The 24,100-nt window shown below is 34.7% G+C and overlaps 1 protein-coding gene across 2 annotated transcripts in view; it reads right to left on the minus strand.

The window, feature by feature from the left end:
• LOC117793054 (mucin-3A) overlaps positions 1-24,100 on the minus strand; it is a 104,627-nt gene that overhangs the window by 61,956 nt on the left and 18,571 nt on the right. For both annotated transcript variants that reach the window (XM_034633431.1, XM_034633430.1), the window contains exons 6-7: positions 14,356-14,775; positions 11,914-13,310 (exon numbers count right to left, since the gene is read on the minus strand). In XM_034633431.1, the coding sequence (XP_034489322.1) occupies positions 11,914-13,310; positions 14,356-14,775 (1,817 nt within the window). The remainder of the gene's footprint in view (positions 1-11,913; positions 13,311-14,355; positions 14,776-24,100) is intronic.

Raw genomic sequence — 24,100 nt, forward strand, 5'->3', positions numbered from 1 at the left:
GGGACCATAACTGTTATAAGAAATATCCAAAAAAGTCACTTTTAATGGTTATTTTAAGACTATTATTTTATAAATACAAATTAATAGTTACTTTTATAGAAAAAAAATAAAAATTAAAATTAATCATTATTTTTGATTTTTATTTTATTAGTCTTTAGCAAGTCTTTCAAGTCTTTTTTGATGAATAATTTAAAAGTCTGTAAAGACTTTTATTTCTGATTTTAAAATTTTAAAAGTCTCAAAAGACTTTTGTTTTTGAGGAATAAAATAAATGTCTTTAAAGACTTTTGTCATATGAAAACTTTTGAATAAAATCTTTGTGAATATCTTCGTTTATAATCAAGAAAAAAATTTCAAAATTACACTTGGTTCTCTTTTATCTATACCAACCATGGAAATATTTTTCCCTATTACATTGTAAAATAAAGTACTGAAGTAGTTGGAAGAACAGAAAAATATTTTTTGAATCAAAAAAATAATAATAGTATTTGAACTCCCGTTTATAAATTCACTAGATTGACTTATCCCCCTATGCTATTGCTTCTATAACTAATAACATATTGTTATTCATAACAAAAAATTAAATTGTTCTTAAAAATTAGGTATTTGAATTGTAATACCCTTAAAGGTATAGTTCTCAATCAATTGAGAATTGATCCCGCTGTGCGGCGAAAAAGAGCGTAGTTAGTTAGTAGAGGATAAAGGTTCATAGAGGATAAAGGTCTTAGGTTTTACTGGTGTTGTAATTTTGAAAGTTTTATCTTGAGTATGAACGAAGAAATCGACAAAGACTTTTATTCAAAAGTTTTCAAATCGTCTTTTAAGACTTTTATTTTATTTATCAAAATGAAAGTCTTCAAAGTCTTTAAAGACTTTTATTCAAAAAAAATCAAAGACTCTTATTAAAGATTAATAAAATAAAAATCAATAATAATTATTATTCTAAATTTTTTAGTCACAAGTAATTATTAAATGTGAATAACAAAATCAAGTCTTTAAATAACTATTAATTTTGATTTTTTTCTTTATAACTCAAATTAAAGATTGTTAGCTATTTGCAGACATATACAAATAACAAAAATTTTGGTAAATTCAAAACAAAAATTGAACTTCTCCTTATGGTTGATTTTTTATGTTGCTATTTTGAGCAATAATCATTATTTTCAGTCCCTGGTTCATTTAGCATAAAAATATTCTCTTTATATTTTTAATCGATATTTTTGATCAGCTGTGAGCTTTAAAAGTCAACATATGTAAACGCAGCTGTTATAAAAAACCATTTCCCGTTTTTTTTTTTACAGCTGCACACACTGTCGTGAAAAATTGTTGAATTTCGTTATACGCAACTTGTTTTTTGTTTTTATTAAATTGAAAGGTATGTAATTAAAGATAAAAAAATTTGAGAACTGACTCAGGGTAAATTTTCTTATATCTCTCAATTTAAATGAAAAATTAAAAACTTAAACAAAATTTTTTTTATTTTTTTCAAATACAAATATCATTTTTATTTATTTTTAAAAATAAAAATATATCAAAATATTAATTTTTTTATGGGCTTTTAGGTTAAAATGTATATAAAAAAAATTTGAAAACAATCTTTTTGTTTTTGAGTCATTATTTTCGTTACGCGAAATCGGCCAAATCGTCCACTGTGTGCAGTTGTAATTTTTGTGGATATGCCCGCATATGCTTTCCAGCGTCGGCGTTGCTTCCTTATGTCGGATATTATAATTATGAAATCAACATAAGAACTGAGTAAGCATTTCAATTGGTTTTCTTCCTATCTTTTAATACCCTCAGCCCATTGAAAATGGTAAAAAAAAAAAGGTATAATGTGTGTAACAGGCAGAAGGGGGCGTTGCAGACCCCGAAAAGTAAATATATTCTTGATCAGGATTAACAGCCGAGTCGATTGAGTCATGTCTGTCTGTCTGTTTGAACGCGTCGATCTCAGAAACCATAGGAGTTAGAGACTTCAAACTTTGTATGTAGGTTCCTGGATACCGGGCGCAGATCAAGTTTGTTTTTATTTTTGGATCGGAGCACTATATCATATAGCTGCCATAGGAACGATACATCGAAAATTAAGTTTTAGTATGGAAAAGTTTTTTATTTGTTGAAATATCAGAAACAAACTGATAGAATATGCAAATGAGGTGGTATTATACAAACAAATTTGGTTCAAATCTGTCCACTATAACATATAGCTGCAATAGAGACGCTCAATCGAAAATTAAGTCTTAGTATGAAAAATTTTTTTGTTTTTTAAGAATCAAACTTATAAAATATGCATTTAACTTGGATTTGTCTATTCTGGCTGAAGTTCGTTTAAATCGGTCCATTATATCATATAGCTGTCATAGGACCGATCGGTAGAAAACCAAGTTTTAGTATGAAAAAGATTTTTGTTCTTGAACTAAACTGAAAGAATATGCATTAATGTTGATTTTGTACATTCAGACCAGATTTGGTACAAATCGGTTCCATATATCATACAGCTACCATAGGAGCAATTGGTCGAAATAAACTTTTATAAAAGAGTGTCTGGGCTCAGGGTATCCTACTGTCGAGCGTTCTTGACTGTAGCCGCACCTCACCGCGAGCGAAGCGAGCAGGAGCCCCCTTGTTATACCATGAGCCCCTTAAAAATGGGCAAAAAGGGTATGTGTTTGGCAGAATGTATGTAACAGACAAAAGGGGGCGTGGCAGTCTGTCTGTACATCCGTCCGTAGCTGCCATAGGAACGATACATCGAAAATTAAGTTTTGGTATGAAAAAGTTTTATGTTTGTTGAGATATCAGAACCAAACTGATAGAATACAAAAGGCAACAGCCCAAATCTGAACTAAACCAAACCCACTTTAGATAGATATGGGGCCCTATACAAGAAAAAAACAATGACAGAATTTTTTTAGAATTTTATAAATTTGTCTTATTTTTATGACGTTTTTTAGTGGTGCGGCCATTTTTGTAATCATTACTTGAGAATGAAAAAAACCTCTACACGAGGTAAAAGTCTAGTGACGAAAGCAATTTCTAGCCCCAAAATTGTACGTATTACAACATAATAAAATTTAACAAAAATCGTTAGAGCCGTTTTGTCAAAAATCGCCAAAATGTAAGCTAAAAAACCTTATTTCACCTGTAAAATGTTAATGTTACCTGTTAAAGGTACACATAAAAGCCCTCAAACACACCTTTCCAATGATATATAGAACATATCTGTAGCTTCTATAATATGGAAACTGTGAGGTTTCAATTTTAGCGGGAAATACCATTTCCCGCTAAGCTAGCGGTTTTTTCAAAAAGTCGTTGAACAAACATTACTAGATTTTCGAATTAGAATAGAATCCCCATCATTACATCTTAGCTTTTTAGTGCTTTGATACAAACAGACAAACAAACAAACTGACTTTTCATTTCATTTTGAGAAGTCCACTAAAAATTTCAAATTTATTTATCTTTTGAACAAGTTATCGGATTTGGGTGATCGAGGTATCAATCGACGCGTATTTTTAATTAGAAAAAAAAAATTTACCAAAAGGCCCTAACAGCCCCGTTAGCTGCAATCATTGAAATTTTTTCTCCTCCCACTTACACCTCCGTATCTCGTGACCCAGGTGAGTTAGAAAAAGTTTAAGTATGCCATTTTGTAAATTAGGAATATACCGATCAGTATATAACTCGATCTGATCGGACAGTCATAGCAAATTTTTCGAATTAGCTGTATATATTGCTAGTCGCATTTCGCACCCTTCGTGCTGCTTTCGTCACTAGCGCGAACTGCCGTCAGCAGTGATATATCTATAATTCATCCATACACTGTCCAAGATGTAAACCAGTAGTTTTAGAGCTATAATTTTTTGAACTAAGAAAATTATGATTTTTTTTAAGAGGGCGTCAGACGTGAACTTTTTACCCGACACTTTTTCACCGACGGTAAACTTTGTCATTCAAATCTGGCAACTCTCTATCATTTCAGTATGTATTTTATTGGCTTGAGTTGACCGACGCAAAAAACCGATGGAATATTACGTCTCGGTTTTCAAAAGACGCTTTAAAATGTTGTGTATTCACACGTCACCAACGGATTTTTGACAAAAAGTGTCGGTGAAAAGACCCTCGTCTATCATTACCGGTACGATAAAATTAAAAAAAAAAATTAACATGTTAAAAAACAAAAATATATTTAAACCTAAGTATTAAGTTAGTTTTTAATATGTATGTGCAATGTTCATTGTACATACAGAAAACAACAAATAATTGGGAAAGTGTTCCGAAAGCGTACCGGTATAAACGTTTTGGATTTCGGTTCTCAAAAAATTATTTATTTCCAATTAATTTTGGTTAACAAGTCCAGTTTTTTTCCTTGGATTTATCCTTCACTGCCGATTAATTAAATTGACTTAAAGCTTATTATAGTAATAATAACACTATTTGCAGAAATGTGTATTTTTTACCAGTTACTAAGAAGATAAATAAAGGGAATTTTGTGCTCGTTGGAATGTATGTACAGACGTGTGTAAAATAATAATAAAATCATATGTAAAAGCTCATAAAGGATAGCTTAACAATCCTTCCAATTAAATCTATGGACCTAAGTGTATACCCGTAAATTGTTAAAACCGATGTAGGAATTAACATTTATCTTTGTTCTTATTTTTTCGCACAGCTGAATTTCGAATTATTATAATAGATAAGGACATAACAGAATATGCATTCTTTTTGGATATAAATAGCTTAATATATGTACTATTATAATAGTTTAAAGACTTATTAAAAAAATGTTTTTATAGCAATTTTTTTATCGAGTTAAGTTTCCACATATCCTGTTCTCATTATTTCGCACATGTCTGTATATCAAATTAAGTTGGCTCTTTTTCGCGACAAGGCGGTTGTCAAAATCGTGATCTACGATGAATTCTAAGAACATTTGCCCAAGAAACCATAGGTCAAAAATTAATTTCAAGCTTCCCCTTTTGAAAAATAAATAAAAGTATTTTATAGATTGAAAATTTTCTGTTAGCGGAGACCTACCTCTAAACTTAAAAAAAATAAAGTGAAAAGTGATCTACTTAAGAGCACAATTAAGTCTTTATACGCAAAAGTTATGAACACCGGTAATCTTAGTAATGCCGGTCATGTATCTGGACATCAAACAAGACGCTTCGATAAAAATTATTGAAGCCGGACGAGCCAGTATTGAGGAGATTCCGATTGGCCACCGAAATTACCACACTTCATTCCAACAGACTATTATTTGTGGGATTGTTTTAAATCCAAGGTACGTATACTCTAATAGGCCAAAGACCTCAGCTCAACTAAAAGTCAACATTTGATTTGAAATAGCCACCATATCGTCCAAAGTATTGGCCAGTGACATGACATGGAAAATGCTGAAAAAATAGTACAAAGCTAAGGGAATCCGTTAACGCCATATCCTTCCTGGATACAATACGCAGATCAAGTTTGTTTCCATTTTTGGATGCTACGACTGAACAATAACTGAACAATAAGTTGAGAAGTAAGCCTATTAAACGAAACCCATAAATAGAGAAGATATTTCGGAATTAGTTTTAATTCAATAATTACATCTGCATGGCAAATTGAGCGTGCGAGCGAGACAGCATATATATACGTTTATATACAAGCCGCGCGCACAGTAAGTACACATTTATTTGGGTACCCAGCATAAATTAGTACCCATTTTTTTTTTTTGGGTACCTACTAAAAATCGAGCGGTAAGCAAAAATTGTATCGTTATCATGTAATAAAAATGTTGATGTATCACTGCGGACGGCAGTTCGCGCTAATGACGAATGCAGCACAAAGGGTGCAAAAGGCGACTAGCAATATTTACAGTTAATTTGGAATATTATATACGACTGTCCGATCAGATCGAGTTATATACCGGTCGAAAGGTTTAGTCCTAACTTTTAAAACGGCGTACTAAAATTTTTGCTAACTCACCTGGTTCATGAGATAAGGGGGTGTAAGTGGGATATAAAAAACTTTAATGATTGCAGCTAATGGGGCCGTTAGGGCCTTTTGGTAAAGTTTTAATCAAAAATAGGCGTCAATTGATACCTCGATCACCCAAATCCGACAACTAGCTCAAAAGATAATTAAATTTGAAATTTTTAGTGGATTTCTCAAAATGAGATGAAAAGTCAGATTGTTTGTTTGTCTCTTTGTATCAAAGCGCTTAAAGAAGCTAAGATGTAATGATGGGGATTTATTCCATTTCGAAAATCAATGTTTGTTTTACGACTTTTTGAAAAAACCGCTTGTAAATCAGTACCAAAGTACTCAGGTAACATTTTACAGGTGAAATAAGGTTTTTTAGATTACATTTTGGCGATTTCTGACAAAATGGCTCTAACGATTTTTATCAAAATTAAGTATGTTGTAGTAAGAAGATATTATCTATTAACTGAATATACACATTTTTCTATCGGTCGAAAATCACGTTTTAGCACGAAAAACTTTTTGGTTTTAAGAGATATCTCAACCAAACTGATAAAATATGCATTTAACTTGGTTTTATATATCCTGACCAAAGTTGGTTCAAATCGGACCACTACTTCATATAGCTGTCATGGGACCGATCGGTCCAATATTAAGTCTTAGTATGAAAAACGTTTTTGTTTTACGAGATATCGTAACCAAACTTATAGAATATGAATTTAATTTAGACTTATAGATCCTAAACTATATCATATAGCTGTCATAGGACCGATCGGGCGAAATCCAAGTCTTAGTATGAAAAACTTTTTTTTCATAGTAAGTACGGGGTCTCCGACAGTAGAGAATGCTCGACTGTAGCAATGCGAGCGAAGGAGCAGGGGGCGGAGTACCCTAATTTTCTTTAAAATTAAAAAAAAATTGTTTTAAATATGAAATATATTTCACAACTAAATTTATATATTTTACTATTTGCCTGCATTTCTGATATCCAATTTTGTGACAAACAAAATTCAAATTTTAAATAAAAATATAAATTTACTAGGGGGCTCCGCCCACTGCTTGCTTTGCTCGCATTGCTACAGTCGAGCATTCTCTACTGTCGGAGACCCCGTCGCTTTGCTCGCGAAATTAAAATCATCAGTTATCAGTTATTTGAGAATTAAAAATTTTTAGTAGTTGAAAATTTCCTGCTGAATGTAATAAGTTGCAACAAATTTATATAATATAACATTTTTTGAAAGAAAAAAGAAAGAAAGCTCACCCTTGTTGCGCTCAGTGCACAATGCCAATTTTTATTATTTTTTTATATAAATTTATATTTTAAAATTTTTATATAATATTGAATTTTGTTCGTCCAATATTGGATTTCAGAAATTTTGGGGCCAGAAATTGCTTTCGTCACTAGACTAGAACTGAGGGAAGGTGTTTTAATTGTGATGGATCAGTAATCAGTACCTGCTAACTGACATGATACCTTCATATACAAATCAGACTACTACGAATTTTTAACGTTGCAATTGTACATTGGGCAAATGGCCAGACTTTGCGAAGAAAAAAAGATTGGGCGGGAAATTTCATGATTTGGCGAAAAAACCTAATCTATGAGTTTGGTTGAGATATATTAAAAAACAAAAAAGGTGTTCAAACTAAAGGTTAGTTAAAGCCCGAATGTTTCTATGACAGCTATATAATAGTTATCCGATTTCAACCAAGTTTGGTCAGGGTGTATAATATCAGCCCAGATGCATATTCTATCAGTTTGGTTAAGATACCTTAACAAACAAAAAACTTTTTCATACTAAAACTTCATTTTCTATCTATTGTTCCTATGCCAGCTGTATGATATAGTGGTCCGATCCAAAAATAAAAACAAACTTGATTTGCGTATGGTATACAGAAACCTACTTACTAAGTTTGAAGTCTCAAGCTCTTATGGTTTTTGAGATCGACGCGCTCAAACAGACGAACGGACGGACAGACAAATGGACATGGGCTCAGGGTATAAAAAGTTTAAAGGTACGCATTAGAGTTCGTCAATTTTTTTCTCGAAAAAGCGGTTATGAATTTCGTAATCTACGATGAATTCTAAGAAGAATTGCCCAAGAAACCATATGTCTAAAATCAATATCGAGCATCCACTTTTTTCGAGGAAGGTTTTCATGTGTTTTGTATTGCGAAACTGTGTTAGGTAAAACTTACCCAAAAAAAAAAAAAAAAAAAAAACTCCAAGTAGAGGCCGATGAGTTTAGAGAAAAGAATGAAATGGCGGTCTTAACAAGTTTTTGGAAAATTGTTTCTTAAACAGAAGTTTCAATAGAAATGCTCATTATGCATTAATTAAAAAATTCTATTGAAAGAGACCGCCAACTTATTCTTATCTGTAAGTTCATCATAAAACGTCCTTTATTTGGTTTGTTATTTTTTGTTGTTTAAGAGGGAAGTTCCACCTAACAGACAATTACCAATATATGAAATATGGATAACTTCTCCGTAAAAAGTGGAAGCTCGATATTGATTGTAGACCCATGGTTTCTTGGGCAATTCTTTTTAGAATTCATCATAGATTACAAATTTCATAACCGCTTTGTGCAAGTTGACCCAATCTATTACGCATACAAGCCCTTAAAATACCTTTCACACGATATATATGACATATCTGAAAGTTCTATGGTTTGGAAAATGTGGGGTTTCAATTTTAGCGGGATTTAGCTTTTTTTCCGCCAAAATAGCGTTTTTTTCTAAAAGTCGTAGAACAAAAATGTCTAGAATTTTGAAAAGGAATAAATCCCCATCATCAAATCTCAGCAAACAGACAAGCAAGCAAACTGACTTTTCATTTCATTTTGGAAAGACCACTAAAAATTTCAAATTAAAGCTTTTGAACCAGTTGTCGGATTTGGGTGATCGAGGTATTAATCGACGCCTATTTTTTAAAAAGAATTAAAAAATTTTACAATCATTTAAAATTTGACCCTCCCCCTTACTCCACTTTGCCTCATAAGCCAGGTGAGTTAGCAAAAGTTTTAGTATGCCATTTTGTTAGTTAGGACTACCCCTTTCGATCGGTATATAACTCGATCTGATCGGACAGTCGAAGCTAATTTTCCATATTAGCTGTATGTATTGCTAGTCGTATTTCGCACCCTTCGTGCTGCTTTCGTCCCTGACGCAAACTGCCGTTTGCAGTGTGAGTTTAGATAAGATAACTCAAAAAACAAAAAAGGTTTTCATAATAAAGGTGTATTTGAGCCCAATTGTTCCTATGGCAGCCGTATGATATAGTAACCCGATTTTGACTAAATGGTGAAATATAGTACAGTTTAAAAAAATATTAATAAAATTAAATTAAAAAATTAAAATTATATCTTGCCTGGTCTGAGCCGGAAAGTGAACCGGGGAATTCTTGCGCCTGAGTCTAACACATCATCCTCTGCTTTGAGCTCGAATTTAAAGCACTTGCAGGACGAATTTTCCAAAACGATATCTCACGATGAAATTATCTTAGGTATTTTGTCTCCCAATTTCAAGGTCGCACGTCAAATGGTTTGGCCTGTACAATGCTCAGTCAGTTGGACAAAGAGATTTATGATTTATGCAATATTGGCTTAGTTGCACTAGGCAACAAATTTGAACTTTTTGGCCCACATTGTTTTTAGTAAAAACATTTTTTTTCTATGGTGTTTATTTTTTATTATTGAAGAATTTTTAAACTTGGTTTATTTTCCATTGCGGTTTTTAGAGGTGCGCCCACTTTTGTTATCATTATTCAAGAATGTCAAAAACCGATTTTCAAAAGTTTTACTTTTTCTGAAAGCTAATGCATACATCTGTTACTCATTAATACACAGTAAAAGACTTAAATCAGTAGTTTAAGAACCATCAATTTTTGAATTTAGAAAATTATGTTTTTCTTAAGTTATTATTATTTTTAGATCTTAAAACTGGCATGCCCAGCCCTATGCCCACGAGGTATATTTTGTTTTTGCATTTGCCCACAAGATAGGAAAACGAAGATCGTATACATGAACGGCACCAATCATACAAACAACCAATACATGCAAACAATTAAGTGTGTATGCACTGCATAGGACCTTCTCTCTTCTTTCTCATGGGCGCTGCTCTCGCGAGCTAACTGACCAACAACAATTTTAACGATTCGTTTTTGTCTTGCGCTCCCATTCTCATAGGCTTTGTTGTTGTGCAAGCGACGCGCCGCTACTCCGAATGTAATTTGTTGTTGCCTTGTCGGAGAGCTTGCACTGAAAGAAATCTTTTTTTGTTTTAGTTTTACTTATGTTCGCCTTGTTGAAAATGTAAGATAACTTTTTTTCAATGCAACAAAAAAACTGATCGCTTCAATGTTTTTGTTCGTGAGTATTGTGTGTGCTCAGCCGTATGCTGGGTTTGTGCATGCCTGCTTTAAAATTTTAGGAAATCTAGAAAAAAAAATTACAATAGGTTTCAACTGTTATATGCATAACTGCATTAATTAGGGAAACATAATACGTCACTCAATAAGTCCCGCGCCTAACATATAACAGGTGCCACTAATAAAAAATCCATATTTTTTCATCTTTGATAAGAACTGTGTCCAAATTTGAGCATAATTGGATCATTAATTTGCAAGTAACCGTCAACAATAAAAAATCTAAATTTTCTTAAATTGAAAAAAAAATTTTTTTTTTTTTTTTGAAAAAAAAGCTTTTGAAGCCAACGAATTGGCAAAAACTAAACTTAATCAGCGTGGGTTCTGTGTGCCAAATATGGTATCTTTAGCTCTTATAGTCTCTGAGATCTTGACGCTCACACGGACGGACGGACGGACATGGCTACATCGAATCGGTTGTTGATGCTGATCAAGAATATATAGGGTTGAAGACGCCTCCTTCTCCCTGTTACATACATTCCAAAGAACAGAATATACCCTTTTCCCTATTCTTAAAATAACGGGTATAAAAAGTAAGTAAAATACAAAAAAATTCTTCGGAAATAAGTTTATGTGCAAATGTAAAAATAGTGTGAATTTTTATGGCAAGGGTTTAGCAAGAGGAATAAAGTGAGCTGACAATATAACAATATAATAAAAACGATCTGCTCCTGACAATATACTTTTCACTGAATTCTTTCAGATATCGGAAAACAAGTAAAGCGACATTGATCCGCCATTTTTAACTCAAAAAATCCCGATGAGAACAATGCAAGTAAACGCTGCAGAATGCCGACATATATGTATGTATGAAATAGTGTTGTTAACGGGCAACATCACGACTTGTGGTTCAAAGCACTACGGATTTATATAAGGTCGTATACAGCTTAACATATATAGAAGACTACGATAAAAAGTTTAATTGAAAAACAATATTCTTTCATATGCTTTAATTTTTTAGGACGACAAAAAGTTTCAGCATTTCAGCAAGATAACGCCAGAATTCACAATCTAAGGACTCTCTATCTATTTCAAATGATTCTTTATTGGATTGGCCAGCAATGGGCAAACATATAAACGAGTTTAAAATGAAAAATAAACTACAAAATATAAATATTCGTTACACAAGTGTAAGAGTTTAATTATGCACAGTTGTCTGTAACCCTATCTGAACTACAGGCCTTATTAAACTATACATGTCCCCATTTAAGGGGCCGTCCGGTTTAACCTAACCTAATTATGCACATAAACCTATTTCATTAGAAGATTTTTTTATTTAATTTGTTTTCTACTTTTAAATGAACATATTACAGCTAAAATACAATGTTTACCTATTACTCATTAGTTTAATACGATAAACATAAAGTTTTAAGTATTTCATTAGATTTATATACTTTTTTTTTAAGTAAATGTATTACACATACATATACTTATTTCCATGAGGTACTATATGTACTGTTGCTTTTAGGGACGGCCTTCATTCTTAAGCTAAGCGATATATAAACAAATATTACATGTACCTGTAATTTATGTCCCGATCTCGGCTGGGGCTCTCGCTTTTGGGCGAAAGATTTTTTTGGATCACAGAAGATGCCGCTGTTAGAGGCGTATTTAATGACGATGTTGGCATCGCAGTCATTAAATTTTGTACAGTGACAACTGAGGTGTTCGTAGTGCCCATAGCCGAACTGGTACTGCAGCGCAATGCTGACTGATGTGTCGGCGCTGGTGGTGCAAACTGTGGATATGAAGTCAGCAATTGTGGAAGATGGGAGGAATACCCAGATTGTGGGAGCATTTGTGTTGGAGCAGATGACAATAGTTGCGGCGTAACCGTTACTGAAGTTACGGCGGGTGCTGATAGTGTTGCTGTTGTGTTAACTGGTCCCGTCATTGATACACCAAATGCCCCTGCTGTGTATACTGATAACTGTTGTGGATGAGAAGTCGAGTTTACCAAAGATACTGTCGCTGTTGTTGTTGTAGGCGACGTTCCCGAAGACTGGACTGCATTATTACTGCTAATCACATAGCCAAGTGGCGTAGTAGGACGGAATCCTGCAACCCCATTGACGTTCTGCTGCTGTAATGTAGTTGTACTTGTTACTGGTGCTTTTATAGATGTCGCTGCCGGCGACTCGCGACTGTTGCGTGTATCAGAGCGGTGGGGCGAAGATAAAGTGTTAGGAGCTACTATTGGTAACACTGAAGGCAGGTATTGTCCATGTGAAATACTATTATAGGGTGTATATAAAGAGTAATTCGTATAAGGTGTACGGTATGGCGTCGCTTGAATTAGCATAGGTAATCCCGCACTTAAGTGGGGAATTGGCGGAGGTCCACTATGAAAAACCAATGACGATCCTGTAGCTCCAGCTGGACAACTTCCTGTATTAAATGAAGATTTTGCGATACCAGAGGCAGCTGCCGCAACGGGATTGCTGGATGTATTCGGTGGTAAGTTCATAGGGATTGGAAGCACCTTGCTTCCTGAATGTGGTGAAATGCAAGATAAAACCGCTGTTGTAGCACCACTAATAGGTGGATAGCCAGTGAGAATTCCGTTAGCAACTGTAGTGGTAGACATCTGTAATGAACCAGTTGTGCTCTTTTGCAAATCTACGGAAACAGATGTGGCAATTCCCCCGTCATTGCTTAATATTAATTTATCCATTGATTTTACACTGGCGGTAATTAAGACACTAGATGCTCGCTCGTTAAGCGAACTACCTTGTAACTGTGCCACCGTGACTGGTGTTAAAGGCGTACTAGGCAACAAAGAATTCGTTGGCCTCTGTGCCACACCATCTGTGCCGAGTGAAGTCACCATCTTGGTGCCTAAAATGATATCCTGAGCAATTCCAGATGAAGTCTGTCTATGTGAATCACAGCCAACAGATACACCAATGTTGGTTACCTAGAAAAGAACTTAATGCGTGAATAAAAATTAGAAATTAACAATATCCTCGGCACGCCGAAGATTTGATACCCATGCAGAGCCCTTTATTTAATATAATCCGATCGTTCCTCTGGTTTAGTATAATATATTATTCAAATTAAGTGAGCATGTATAAGATAACATCAAATTGGTTGAGGTATCTTAAGAAAGTAAAGTATTTTATAATCAGGCCTGTTCCGGATTCCGAGCGTTTTCAAGAGTAAAAACGAAACGAAAACGAACATTTTACTATTTGCTGTTCCCAATTCCGACCGAAATGGACTTGTTTTTAATCTTCGAACTCGATTTCGAAAACGTTTCGATATCAGTAAGTCATCGACCGTATCAGCTGTTTAAGCCAATGAAGAAGTAGAAATTGCTAAAATAATATAAATTGCTAATTTAATTCTGCAAAATGCCGGCCGTTGTGTTTATTGGTTTCTTGCATTTTTGCATTAAATTTTTTTGTCACCAGCTGATTGCCTGGCTTGTGCATATCGACATAACCCAGAGTTGTCATGATAAATAATAAAAACATTCAATCTTCAGTTTTTCTTTTAGATCCGATTAGAATTACTTAAAACTATTTTTGAAAATTAATTTTAAATATTTCATGTTAAATATAGCACATAGAAGCTAATTTAGACTAAAATTTCGTTGTCCGAATTTTATTTATCAATTAGCAATAGCAGCTTTCGATTGCTGGAGCTAGTATCGATAAAAAAAAAGTAAAGTGGAATTCAGAACAGCTCAGTTTAGCCATTGCCGCTTGATTTTGTTTTGTATGCAATATTTTATATATTTTAATACAAAAATTCTTTTAAAATATACGTCAAGTTTCAATGCCAGCTGTACAATAAAGTAGTCTAATTTTATCCAAATTTAAAGATTAGATTACATAGAAACAGACGGACAGAGGGACAGACTGAAATGGCACTCAGCTCATAGTCTTGATTAAGAATATATTCGTTACATACCCTATGCAAAAGTATAAGAAACAGCGAAATATTTTAGGAAAACTTACTTGTGAAATAGAGTTTACTGCTGGATGGGTTATGTTGACATCCACCAGATTATTATCTGTACTTGACATTGACTGTTGGTTATCTTCGCTTTCTGTTATAGAGTTCGTTGATATAACTGTGCTTGTTATACCGAGGGTATCTTGTAAGCTATCAGAAGACCCGCCGCTACCATTCTTCTTAGTAATAGTAAGAGACCCAATTGCATTTGTGCAAGTTAAAGTATTCATTACAGGGCTTTTTTCTGTCGCTGATAATGCAGTCGAAAAAGTCAAATCGCTGTCACCGGTCACAGATTCCTTGCGAATAGCCTGCGCTTGCAAATATTCTGAGGTCTTGCACGAAGATGATTGCCTGGGTGAAATACTCGCGACATGTGTTGGCGTCGAAGGAAAGTCAAAAGCAATCACGTTTTCCAATTTCTGCGCAAATATAGAATATAACAATAAAAAAAACTCTTTAATAAAAAAATGTTAAAAAATTTCACTTTTTGATGTTATAGGGGTAAAAAAAGTCTAATTTCAATGAGCGTAGTAATTCAAATTTAAGCAGAATTATTAATGTTTACGTCTATTAAATTGAAGAATATGAAATAAATGTATAATTTAAAATAAAATTTAATTTAAAAATGATTATTGAATTCATTTCATTTATATATATAAAATTCTTCGTCCAGTACATTCATTCATTCATTCACTCATCCATATATCATCGTACAGGCCAAACGGCTAAGTGCGTCAAAATGGAGTTCAAAGTTCACATGTATTTCCCGTTTACATGTAGTAGAGTTTGGTCAAGCGCGGTACTCAGTGGCAAAGAGGATGGTTTTTTAGACCCACGCGAAAAGCTTCACGGGTTCAAGACCTGCCGGCTCAGCCCAGGCAAATATTTTTTTTTTTAATTTATTGTTATTCGTATTGTTTAAAATTAAAACTACTGTGTGTTTTGTTTGCATTTTTGTTGATGTTTGCAGCGGGCTTAGTACTTAGGTTGTGCAGAGGATGGTGTCGTTGATTCACGGGCACGGGGTCGCGAGTTCAAGCCCAGACCGAAAAAGAATTAATTTTTTTTTTTTTTCATTTTATTTTATTAACATTTTTATAAATTTAACGATATTTTACAATTTGGTCAAAATAGCTGTCATAGGAAAAATCGGGATCATATTAAGCTTTAGTATGAAACACTTTTGTGTTTTTTAAGTTATCTCAACCAAACTCACAGATTCGCTTTTGCACGCCAAGTCTCAAATTTTTTTTGCCAAATCTGGAATTTTCCCGCCAAATCCGTATTTTTCCCATTAAATCTGGCAATTTTCCCAAAGTCCAATTGCAGAGGCAGCTGGCAGCGTGAATATAATTATTCTTTTCTCTTTCAAAAAATGTTATATTATATAAATTTGTTGGAACTTATTACATTCAGCAGGAAATTTTCAACTACTAAAAATTTTTAATTCTTCTCAAATAACTGATAATTATTGCTTCGTGCGATCGGTGAAAAACGTAGTAGTCTGATTTGTATAAGAAAGTATCATGTTATTTGGCAGGTACTGATTACTGATCCATCAGAAGTAAAGAAAAAAAAAACCTGTCGAATAAACCCAATGTTGCTCTTAAACGACAGAAACTGCAGTTGAAATGCCTTCACTTGCAATTTTTATACTATTGTACGTTTATTCTATTCTTACATACAAACACGTTAATATGATCAAATTTCAGAATCAATAATTTTGTGTGGTGCCCGTGTTACAGAATATTTTATAAAAATTGAAAGTCCGAAATACCAGGTTTTCCTAACTAACAAGTGTTCCAATTATTGAAGTAGAAGAGTAATTTATATTTGCGTAAAAAAAGTTTATTCAAGAAAAATATAAGAAGTGCTCTTTATCACGTTTCAATTTCGAGAGCGAAGCGAGCCGGGGGTTGGCAAGCAAAGCGAGCAGGGGGCGGAGCCGCTTAGTATGTTATAAAATTTCTCAACCAGGAATTCAAATTATAACCGTTAACCGATGATAACCGATTGAAATTGGTAATTGTAACCACAGCAAAGCTGAAACAAAAAACCCGAAACTATTTAAACCAGGCATGCTCAGCCCTATGCCCACGAGGTACTTTTTGTTTTTGTATTTGCCCACAAGATAGAAAAACGACGATCGTATACATGAAAGGCACTAAGCATACAGAAAGCCAAAACATGCAAACAATTTAGTGTGTGTGCACTGCGTAGAGCCTTCTCTCTTCTTTCTATTGGTCAGTTTGCTCGCGAGAGCAATTAGAACGATATTGTTTTGGTCTTGCGCTCTCATCCTTATTTGCGAGCGACGCGCTCCTAATCCGAATGTAATTTGTTGTTGCCTTGTCGGCGAGTTTGCACTGAAAGAAATACATTCTGGCAGCCCCCATTTTCCTCTCTCACTCTCTCCCTCTCACGCAACAAATTCCAGCCTGCCAGAGCCTGCTGCAGTGCGCGCGAAATTTGAAATAAAAGACAATGTCTAATTTTATGAGATTTTTAAAGCGGAAAATGTTAAGTTTTTTTTTTCAACGATAATAAGCAGATACGTGTATGTGTGAGTAATCAGAAATATTAATAATTAAAATTATTATTTTGCAGCTTTCAGTGCTCGGCAATAATGCGAAAGTAGTTCTGCAAAATGATCGCTTTTCATCTCATGCAATTTCATGCATAGCAATCAGCTTCTGCCAGACTATATTGAAAATTATGACGTCATATGGAATTTTGCCATGAAAAAATAAATTATTATATATTAACACAATTATTCTTTAATCTAATTGTATATTTGAAAATACATATATTATACATCAAGATTTTCGTTAAATGATATTGATAATATTTTTGCTTTTCGCTCGATTCTTAATCGGTACCCAAAAAATGGGTACTTTTCCGTATTGTCATTGTGCGCGCCTTGCATATAAACGTATACATGCTGTCTCGGTCTCACGTTCAATTTGCCATGCAAATGTAATTATTGATTTAAATGTAAATCCGAAATATCTTCTCTATTTATGTGTCAATCGCTTTGAAATTTTCAGGGTCGCTTAATAGACTTCCCACCTGATTGTTCAGTTAAGGAGTGATATCTTAAAAATTGCGCCTGTAAATCACTTTGTGCGATTTGTGGGCGAAGGGGGAGTGGCATCCAAAATTCGAACAAACTTGACCTGCGTATGGTATCCAGGAACCTACATAAAAAATTTGAAGCTTCTAGCTTTTATAGTCGCTGTGATCGACGCGTTCAAACACACGGACAGGGCTAGATCAACTCGGCTGTTGATCCTTATCAAGAATATATATACTTTATGGGGTCTGCCACGGCTCCTTCTGCCTGTTACATACATCTGCCAAACACATTATACCCTTTTTGCCCATTTCAATGGGCTCAGGGTATAAAAATCAATATAAAACCGGATTATGGAATAAAGACAAAATCGAAAACCCTGACAGTTACCCAACAGTATTACAAGGACTTGGAAAAGTGGTACAAGGAAAATTGAGGAATATGTTGAAAAAGGATATGCCAGAAAACTAATGCCAAATGAAATGAAGTCAACAGATAGTCGTACTTGGTATTTGCCACATTTTAGCGTATGTAATATTAATAACAACAATAAATTGCGACTAGTCTTCGATGCAGCAGCATGTGTGAATGGAATTACATTAAACTCACTTATAATGAAAGGACCAGACCGTTACCAGCCAGTGCCATTGACATCTATTTTATTAAAAATGCGACAAGGAAAAAGTGGAATCTGTGGCGATATAAAAGAGATGTTCCATCGCACTGCCATACGGAAAGAAGACCAAAATTCGCAAAGATTGCTATGGAGAAATGTAGATCGATCAAAGCCATCAGACGTATAAGTAATGAACGTATCAGCGAGTTCGCCGTGCTCGGCACCATACGTGAAGAGCCTGAACGCAGAATCTTACAGAAACCAGAACGAACAAGCCGTCACTGCCATCAGAAAAACATTATGTTGATGATTACGTTGATAGCTCCAATGACATAAGCAAAGCTACCGAAATAATTAAAAAAGCCATAGAAATTCATGCGAATGAGAATTTTGAGCTGCGTGGGTTTGTTTCTAAGTCAACTAAATTAATGAAAGTACTAAACTTGCTTCGTATTCAAATTTAATCGAATACCAGAGGATGTTGTTGCAGCAAGAAAACCCGCCACAAAGCGACAAGTCTTATCCATGGTATTGTCAATATTTGACCCTTTTGGATTCCTTGCTCACTTCATAATAAAAGCTTAAATTCTAATACATGAACTTTGACGAGTCAATGTCAATGGGATTATTTAATACCCGAGTACTTGCATAAGATTTGGTATGATTGGTGCTGCGATTTTAAGCAAGCTTAATTATTAACAATGCACATATGTTACCACTCCGAATTTTTAAATTTGAATACAGATTTACAACTTCACGTTTTTGTAGATGCCAGTGAGGAAGCGTATGCAGCCGTTGCGTTTTGGAGGTTGAAATTTGATACACAAGTTTTATAAGATTCGTCATGGGAAAAGCACCTCGAGCTACAAGCTTCTGTTTTGGGAGCTCGATAGAAAAACGAAATTCTGGAAAACCATGATACCATCCAAAGTGGTATTGTGGTCAGATTCGAAACCCGTAATAAACTGGATCCGATCAGATTGTCGCCAGTACAAACAGTTCGTCGGACATCGTATAGCGGAAATATTGGATAGCTCAAATGTAGACCAGTGGAGATGGACTCCTGGATCTCAAAATCCTGCAGACGTGCAACACGAACAATATCAATGGATATGGATACCCGTTGGTTAGAAGGCCCAAGCTTTTTAAGAACAGGAACTGACACAAGGCCAACTCTTTAAGAAAGTAAAGCTCAACACGATCTTTCTGAAGAAAAGCGCTCAAAGTTTATATATTTTCTATAATGGAGGATCAGTTACTTGTAACATCCAAGAGATTTTAAAATTATCGCAAACTGTTAAGAGTCATTAGTTGGGTCCACCGAACAGCTCAACTATTTAAAACTAAACATAGCAAACATTATAAAGACCAAAAGGATAAGATAGAAAATCTGAATGCAAATGAGATAAAACATGCCGAAATATTAATATGCCGTTCGATGCAGGAAGTTTGGTGCTACACGTAGTATGAGAATCTTCAGAATGGCCAACCGGTATCAAGCTCAAGCCCACAGTCTTTACCTCCAGCACTAGGAGATGATGGTGTAATCCGTTTATCTGGTCGAATAAACAATGCAAGCTGTGTGCATCTTATTGTAAAAGATCCGATAATTCTACTCAAAGATATTGAATAAGCCTACTTGATAGCTAGACATTATCACGAGAAATGCTAGCATATACACACATATACAGTAATAGTCAACATTAGACAACAATTTTGGATACCTTCTATTCGTCAATTAGTAAAAACGAATTGTCAAGTCAGAAAGAATCTAGCATCAGCACTAAAACGTTCGTTAATGGGTCAGTTGCCAATAGACCGAGTGTCGCCGTTTATGAGAGCCTTCACTTATACTGGGTTGGCTTAGTTTGGACCACACTTCGTGGCTATTGGAAGACGCAGAGAAAAAGCGGTAGCGCTCTTTACTTGTATGACAAGCAGAGCAATTCATTTTGAAGTGGCGCGAGATCTATCATCCGATGCAAAGATTATTTGTTTGAATAATTTTGTGAATTGCGGAGGTGTGCCTCACAGAATTAGAAGGTATGATTAAGACGAATGGATTAAGGCTGTGGATGGCATGGCTGTTGAACGTGGTCGGCTTGGTATTGATTGGCAAAATATTACTCGTGGAAATCCAGCAGCTGGGGGCGCATGGCAACGAATGGTTCGCAGTGTGAAGTCAGTACTATCAATTACATTAAAAGAGACAGTGCCCCATGTTGAGACCTTCCAAGCACTCCTAACCGAAGCAGAGAACCTTATAAACTCGCGCCCATTGACTCACATCCCGATTGAACATGATGATGCGGAGCCAATAACTCCAAATCATTTCTTAATTGGATGTCCAACCTCCATACAGACTTCAACGATAAAGAAGAACGTGTGCTTAAGAAAACAATGGCGCATATTACAACAAATGAAGCAGAAGTTCTGGAAACGTTGGGTGTTGGAGTACCTCCCCAATTTGACCAGACGAACAAAGTGGTATCAACGAGTGGAACCTGTAAAGGTCGATGACTTCGTAATCATTTGCGATGAGAATGAAAGCCGTGGGTACTGGAAGCGCGGTAGAATAATTTCAGTTCAAGCCGCTAGGGATGGACAAGTCCGTAGCGCAACTGTAAAGCCATCATCCGGTATTCTCCGCAGACCGGCATCGAAGTTGGCAGTTCTCGATATATATGGTGAGCCTCAGAATGCTTCGATTCACGGTGGTGGGGATGTTGAGAATTTAATTTGAAAACCTAATTTTGAATAGAATTTAATTTACTAATAGTATCGCTATATCGAATAATAATATAGTTCAAGTTCTTATCGATTTATGTTATGTTAATGTAATGTTAAGCTTAAAACTCATCAAAATAATTGTTATCGACATCAATCGTCACTATTGAAGAAGAAGTGAACACGATTGGTAAGAATTTGGGAAATTCAAAATAATTTCACTACATATTTATTATTATACAGAATAATAAAACGCTTCGCATCTTCGTGCGTTCTTATTATGGGTTCACCTTCCGTTGGATAGTCAACAATGTGTAAGACCAATTTAAATGCATATTAAGTCAGATTGATTGAGATATCTCAAAAAACAAGACAGTTTTTTCTTACTAAAACTGAGTTTTCATTAGATCGTTCCCATGCCAGGTGTATGATATAGTAAACCGATTTGAATCAAATTTGGTCAGAAAATATATACCCAGCCCAGATGGATATTGTATCTAACAAATTATCAATATTAGCTGTATATACTGCTAGTCGCCTTTCGCACCCTTCGAGCTGCCTTAGTCACTAGCGCGGCCTGCCTTCCGCAGTGATATTACAAAAAACGGCATGCTTATTTTGGTTAAACTGAATAGGTTTATTAACTTCGGTTTAGTTTTGGCATCGACAGAGATAATTTAGAGACGCCAGTTCTTTTGTGTTTATTAATTTACAGTTTTTACAGCTTTATTGAAGTTAAATGAGCCGCGGAGCTTAATTAACTCACTTTGAAAAAGGTCAAATAAAAGAATATGTCGATTCTGAAGTAAATCACTAATACAAAATAGGTCTAAGCCAAAATGGTTAATTGTTACCTTTGAAATACCTCGAAATATGGCAATAACACATAAGGAGGTGTTCACCTTCAGTAGAAGAAGACATATCATTAGATCTGCATCAAATTTATCACTTTGGTTTCCCAAATCAGGGAGAAATGCGATGTTAACGCCAGTGGGTCGACTAAAAAACGTATAATTTGAAGTGCCAAACGCTGGAAGAAATTAAAAAACACAAGACCCCTACATCTCATTGAAGTGCAAAAAGCCCCACGCACTCGATTTGGTCGAGATGTATAGCACAATGTCGAGATTTCCGATTACAGTACATTTAATCTGGATGGTACTGATAAGTTTGAATACTACTTTCACGACGTACGAAAGGAATAATGTGTTTTAAGTCACCACCACACCTGTAAGTATTGTATTTTTGTATCGGGAGGCATATCATATAATTGATGTTGTAACTGCAGTTGGTTTTACCAGAAATAAACGGAAGTGTGTGAAAAACTATTCTATAAAGGAGCTATTCCCAACTTTTCGAATTATTTGACGGGCTTTCATGGACACTTCAGCAATGTGACACCCACACTCAGACTGCAAGGGTGGTAAAAACAGTTGACGGAAGACCGAAGTGTAAGATTGCTCAAGGTATAGTGGTACTTTCCGGACCTAAACATTATGGAAAACATATGCGACCTCTTGTGTACGAAGGTAAGAGACAATTTGATGATACTGCGACCCTAATTGACGCCATTAAAAATTCCGGACAACTGTTTCTCTTACAGAAATAGAAAACCTTTAATAAATCTTTACGAGATCGTATATATGAAGTTACAGTTAAGAATAAAAGGAATGCTAATTATTAAACAACAGTTAAATAGTATTTATTTATTTTAAAAAATATTTTAGCTGTTAATCATGAAAATTTTTTTATTTTATATTTTAATATCTTGAACCTATTCAGTTGAACCAAAATACCTCAGCGAAATAAGTATATGTGCAAATTTTATTTTCCCTTTATCTGCCGAAATAGTAACGGCACAATTATTTTTTGTATGCATAAGTCTGTATTGGAATGCCAGCTGCACAATGCATATTTCAAGATCTGTTTTAGACGCTATTCTTAGTACCGTTATCACAAATTTTTGTGGCGTGATTCGATTTTCAAGTGAAATTTGGGCAAATAACAATCAGTGTGATTTTTGCAAGCATTAGAAGCAGGTTATTAAAATTTGTTGTCTTTTTTCAATTAATTATATCACAAAAACATGTAAGTAACTTTTAACATTTATAATAATCGTACTTAAAATGGATTAATCTTTAGAATGCCACGTGGAGCACATTAAACACCTGAAGAGCGTGGTATAATCAAAGCTTTAAGAGATACCGTTAAAACTGTTTCAGAAAAAGCTGCTAGAGTAAAACGGCATAGAAATACTGTTACAAACTTCCTTAAAAGCCCAGAAAATTACGAGAAAACGGAGCGTAGCGGCAGACCTTCAACCATTGACGACAGGTGTAAAAGGGAAATTCGGCGTCTAGCTACCCAAAAAGACCTGTCTTGCAATGAAATCAAGCGCCATTTAAATCTTGATATATCTAAAAGACGTATAAGTCAAATTTTAGTTAAGAGTGGTTCGGTTCAGTATTGTTCGCGGGAGTCTGTATCTAGACTATTGCCTCGGCATATAAAGGCTCGATTGGCTTTTGCCGAAAAATATAAATTTTGGATCGGCGAATTCCGAAACGTGGTATTTTCGGATGAGAAAAAGATTAGCTTAGATGGGCCAGATGGTTGCCATAAGTATTGGCGTGACATGAGGCAACCACGGCAAACGCGACACCACCGCAATCACGGTGGTGGGTCCTTAATGATTTGGGCAGCTTTTGGATATATTGGAAAGAGTCCAATATGCATACTTCTGACTAGGTGCAATGTAAAAACTTGTATTCAATTACTGGACGATGTGTTGGTGGAGTTTGCAGGCAATTATTATGGTGGTCTCATCTAGATCCATACCAGTTTTGGAGTGGCCAGCTATTAGCCCGGACCTGAATCCCATCGAGGACCTATGGGGAATATTGTCGGCCCGAGTTTATAAACATGGCCGACAGTTTGATACCTTAAAGGACCTCAAAGACGTTTTGCTTGAAGAGTGGGACAAAATACCCAAATCCACATTGGAAAATTTAGTGGACTACATGCCACATCTAAACGATGTCATTAATAAAAATGGCAAACATATAAATTATTAAACATTGTCATAAGATTGAAAATATTAATTAGAATACATATGCACATATACTTATTTCATATGAAAAGTTTCTATTATTTTTTTTAATTTAATAATTTGAAAAGAATTTAAGTATCTTTTTATAATTATGTGTTCTAACTTTGTCTTAGTTTTAGTAGAAAATAAACTTGGATTTTTTGCTTTTCGACTTAACACTTATATTTTCGAAATTATGATTGCACATATACTTATTTCGCTGAGGTAAGCATGCCCGTT

This window comes from Drosophila innubila (genome assembly GCF_004354385.1).
Source record: "Drosophila innubila isolate TH190305 chromosome 3R unlocalized genomic scaffold, UK_Dinn_1.0 2_E_3R, whole genome shotgun sequence".
In the NCBI taxonomy this organism is placed as follows: Eukaryota; Metazoa; Arthropoda; class Insecta; order Diptera; family Drosophilidae; genus Drosophila; species Drosophila innubila.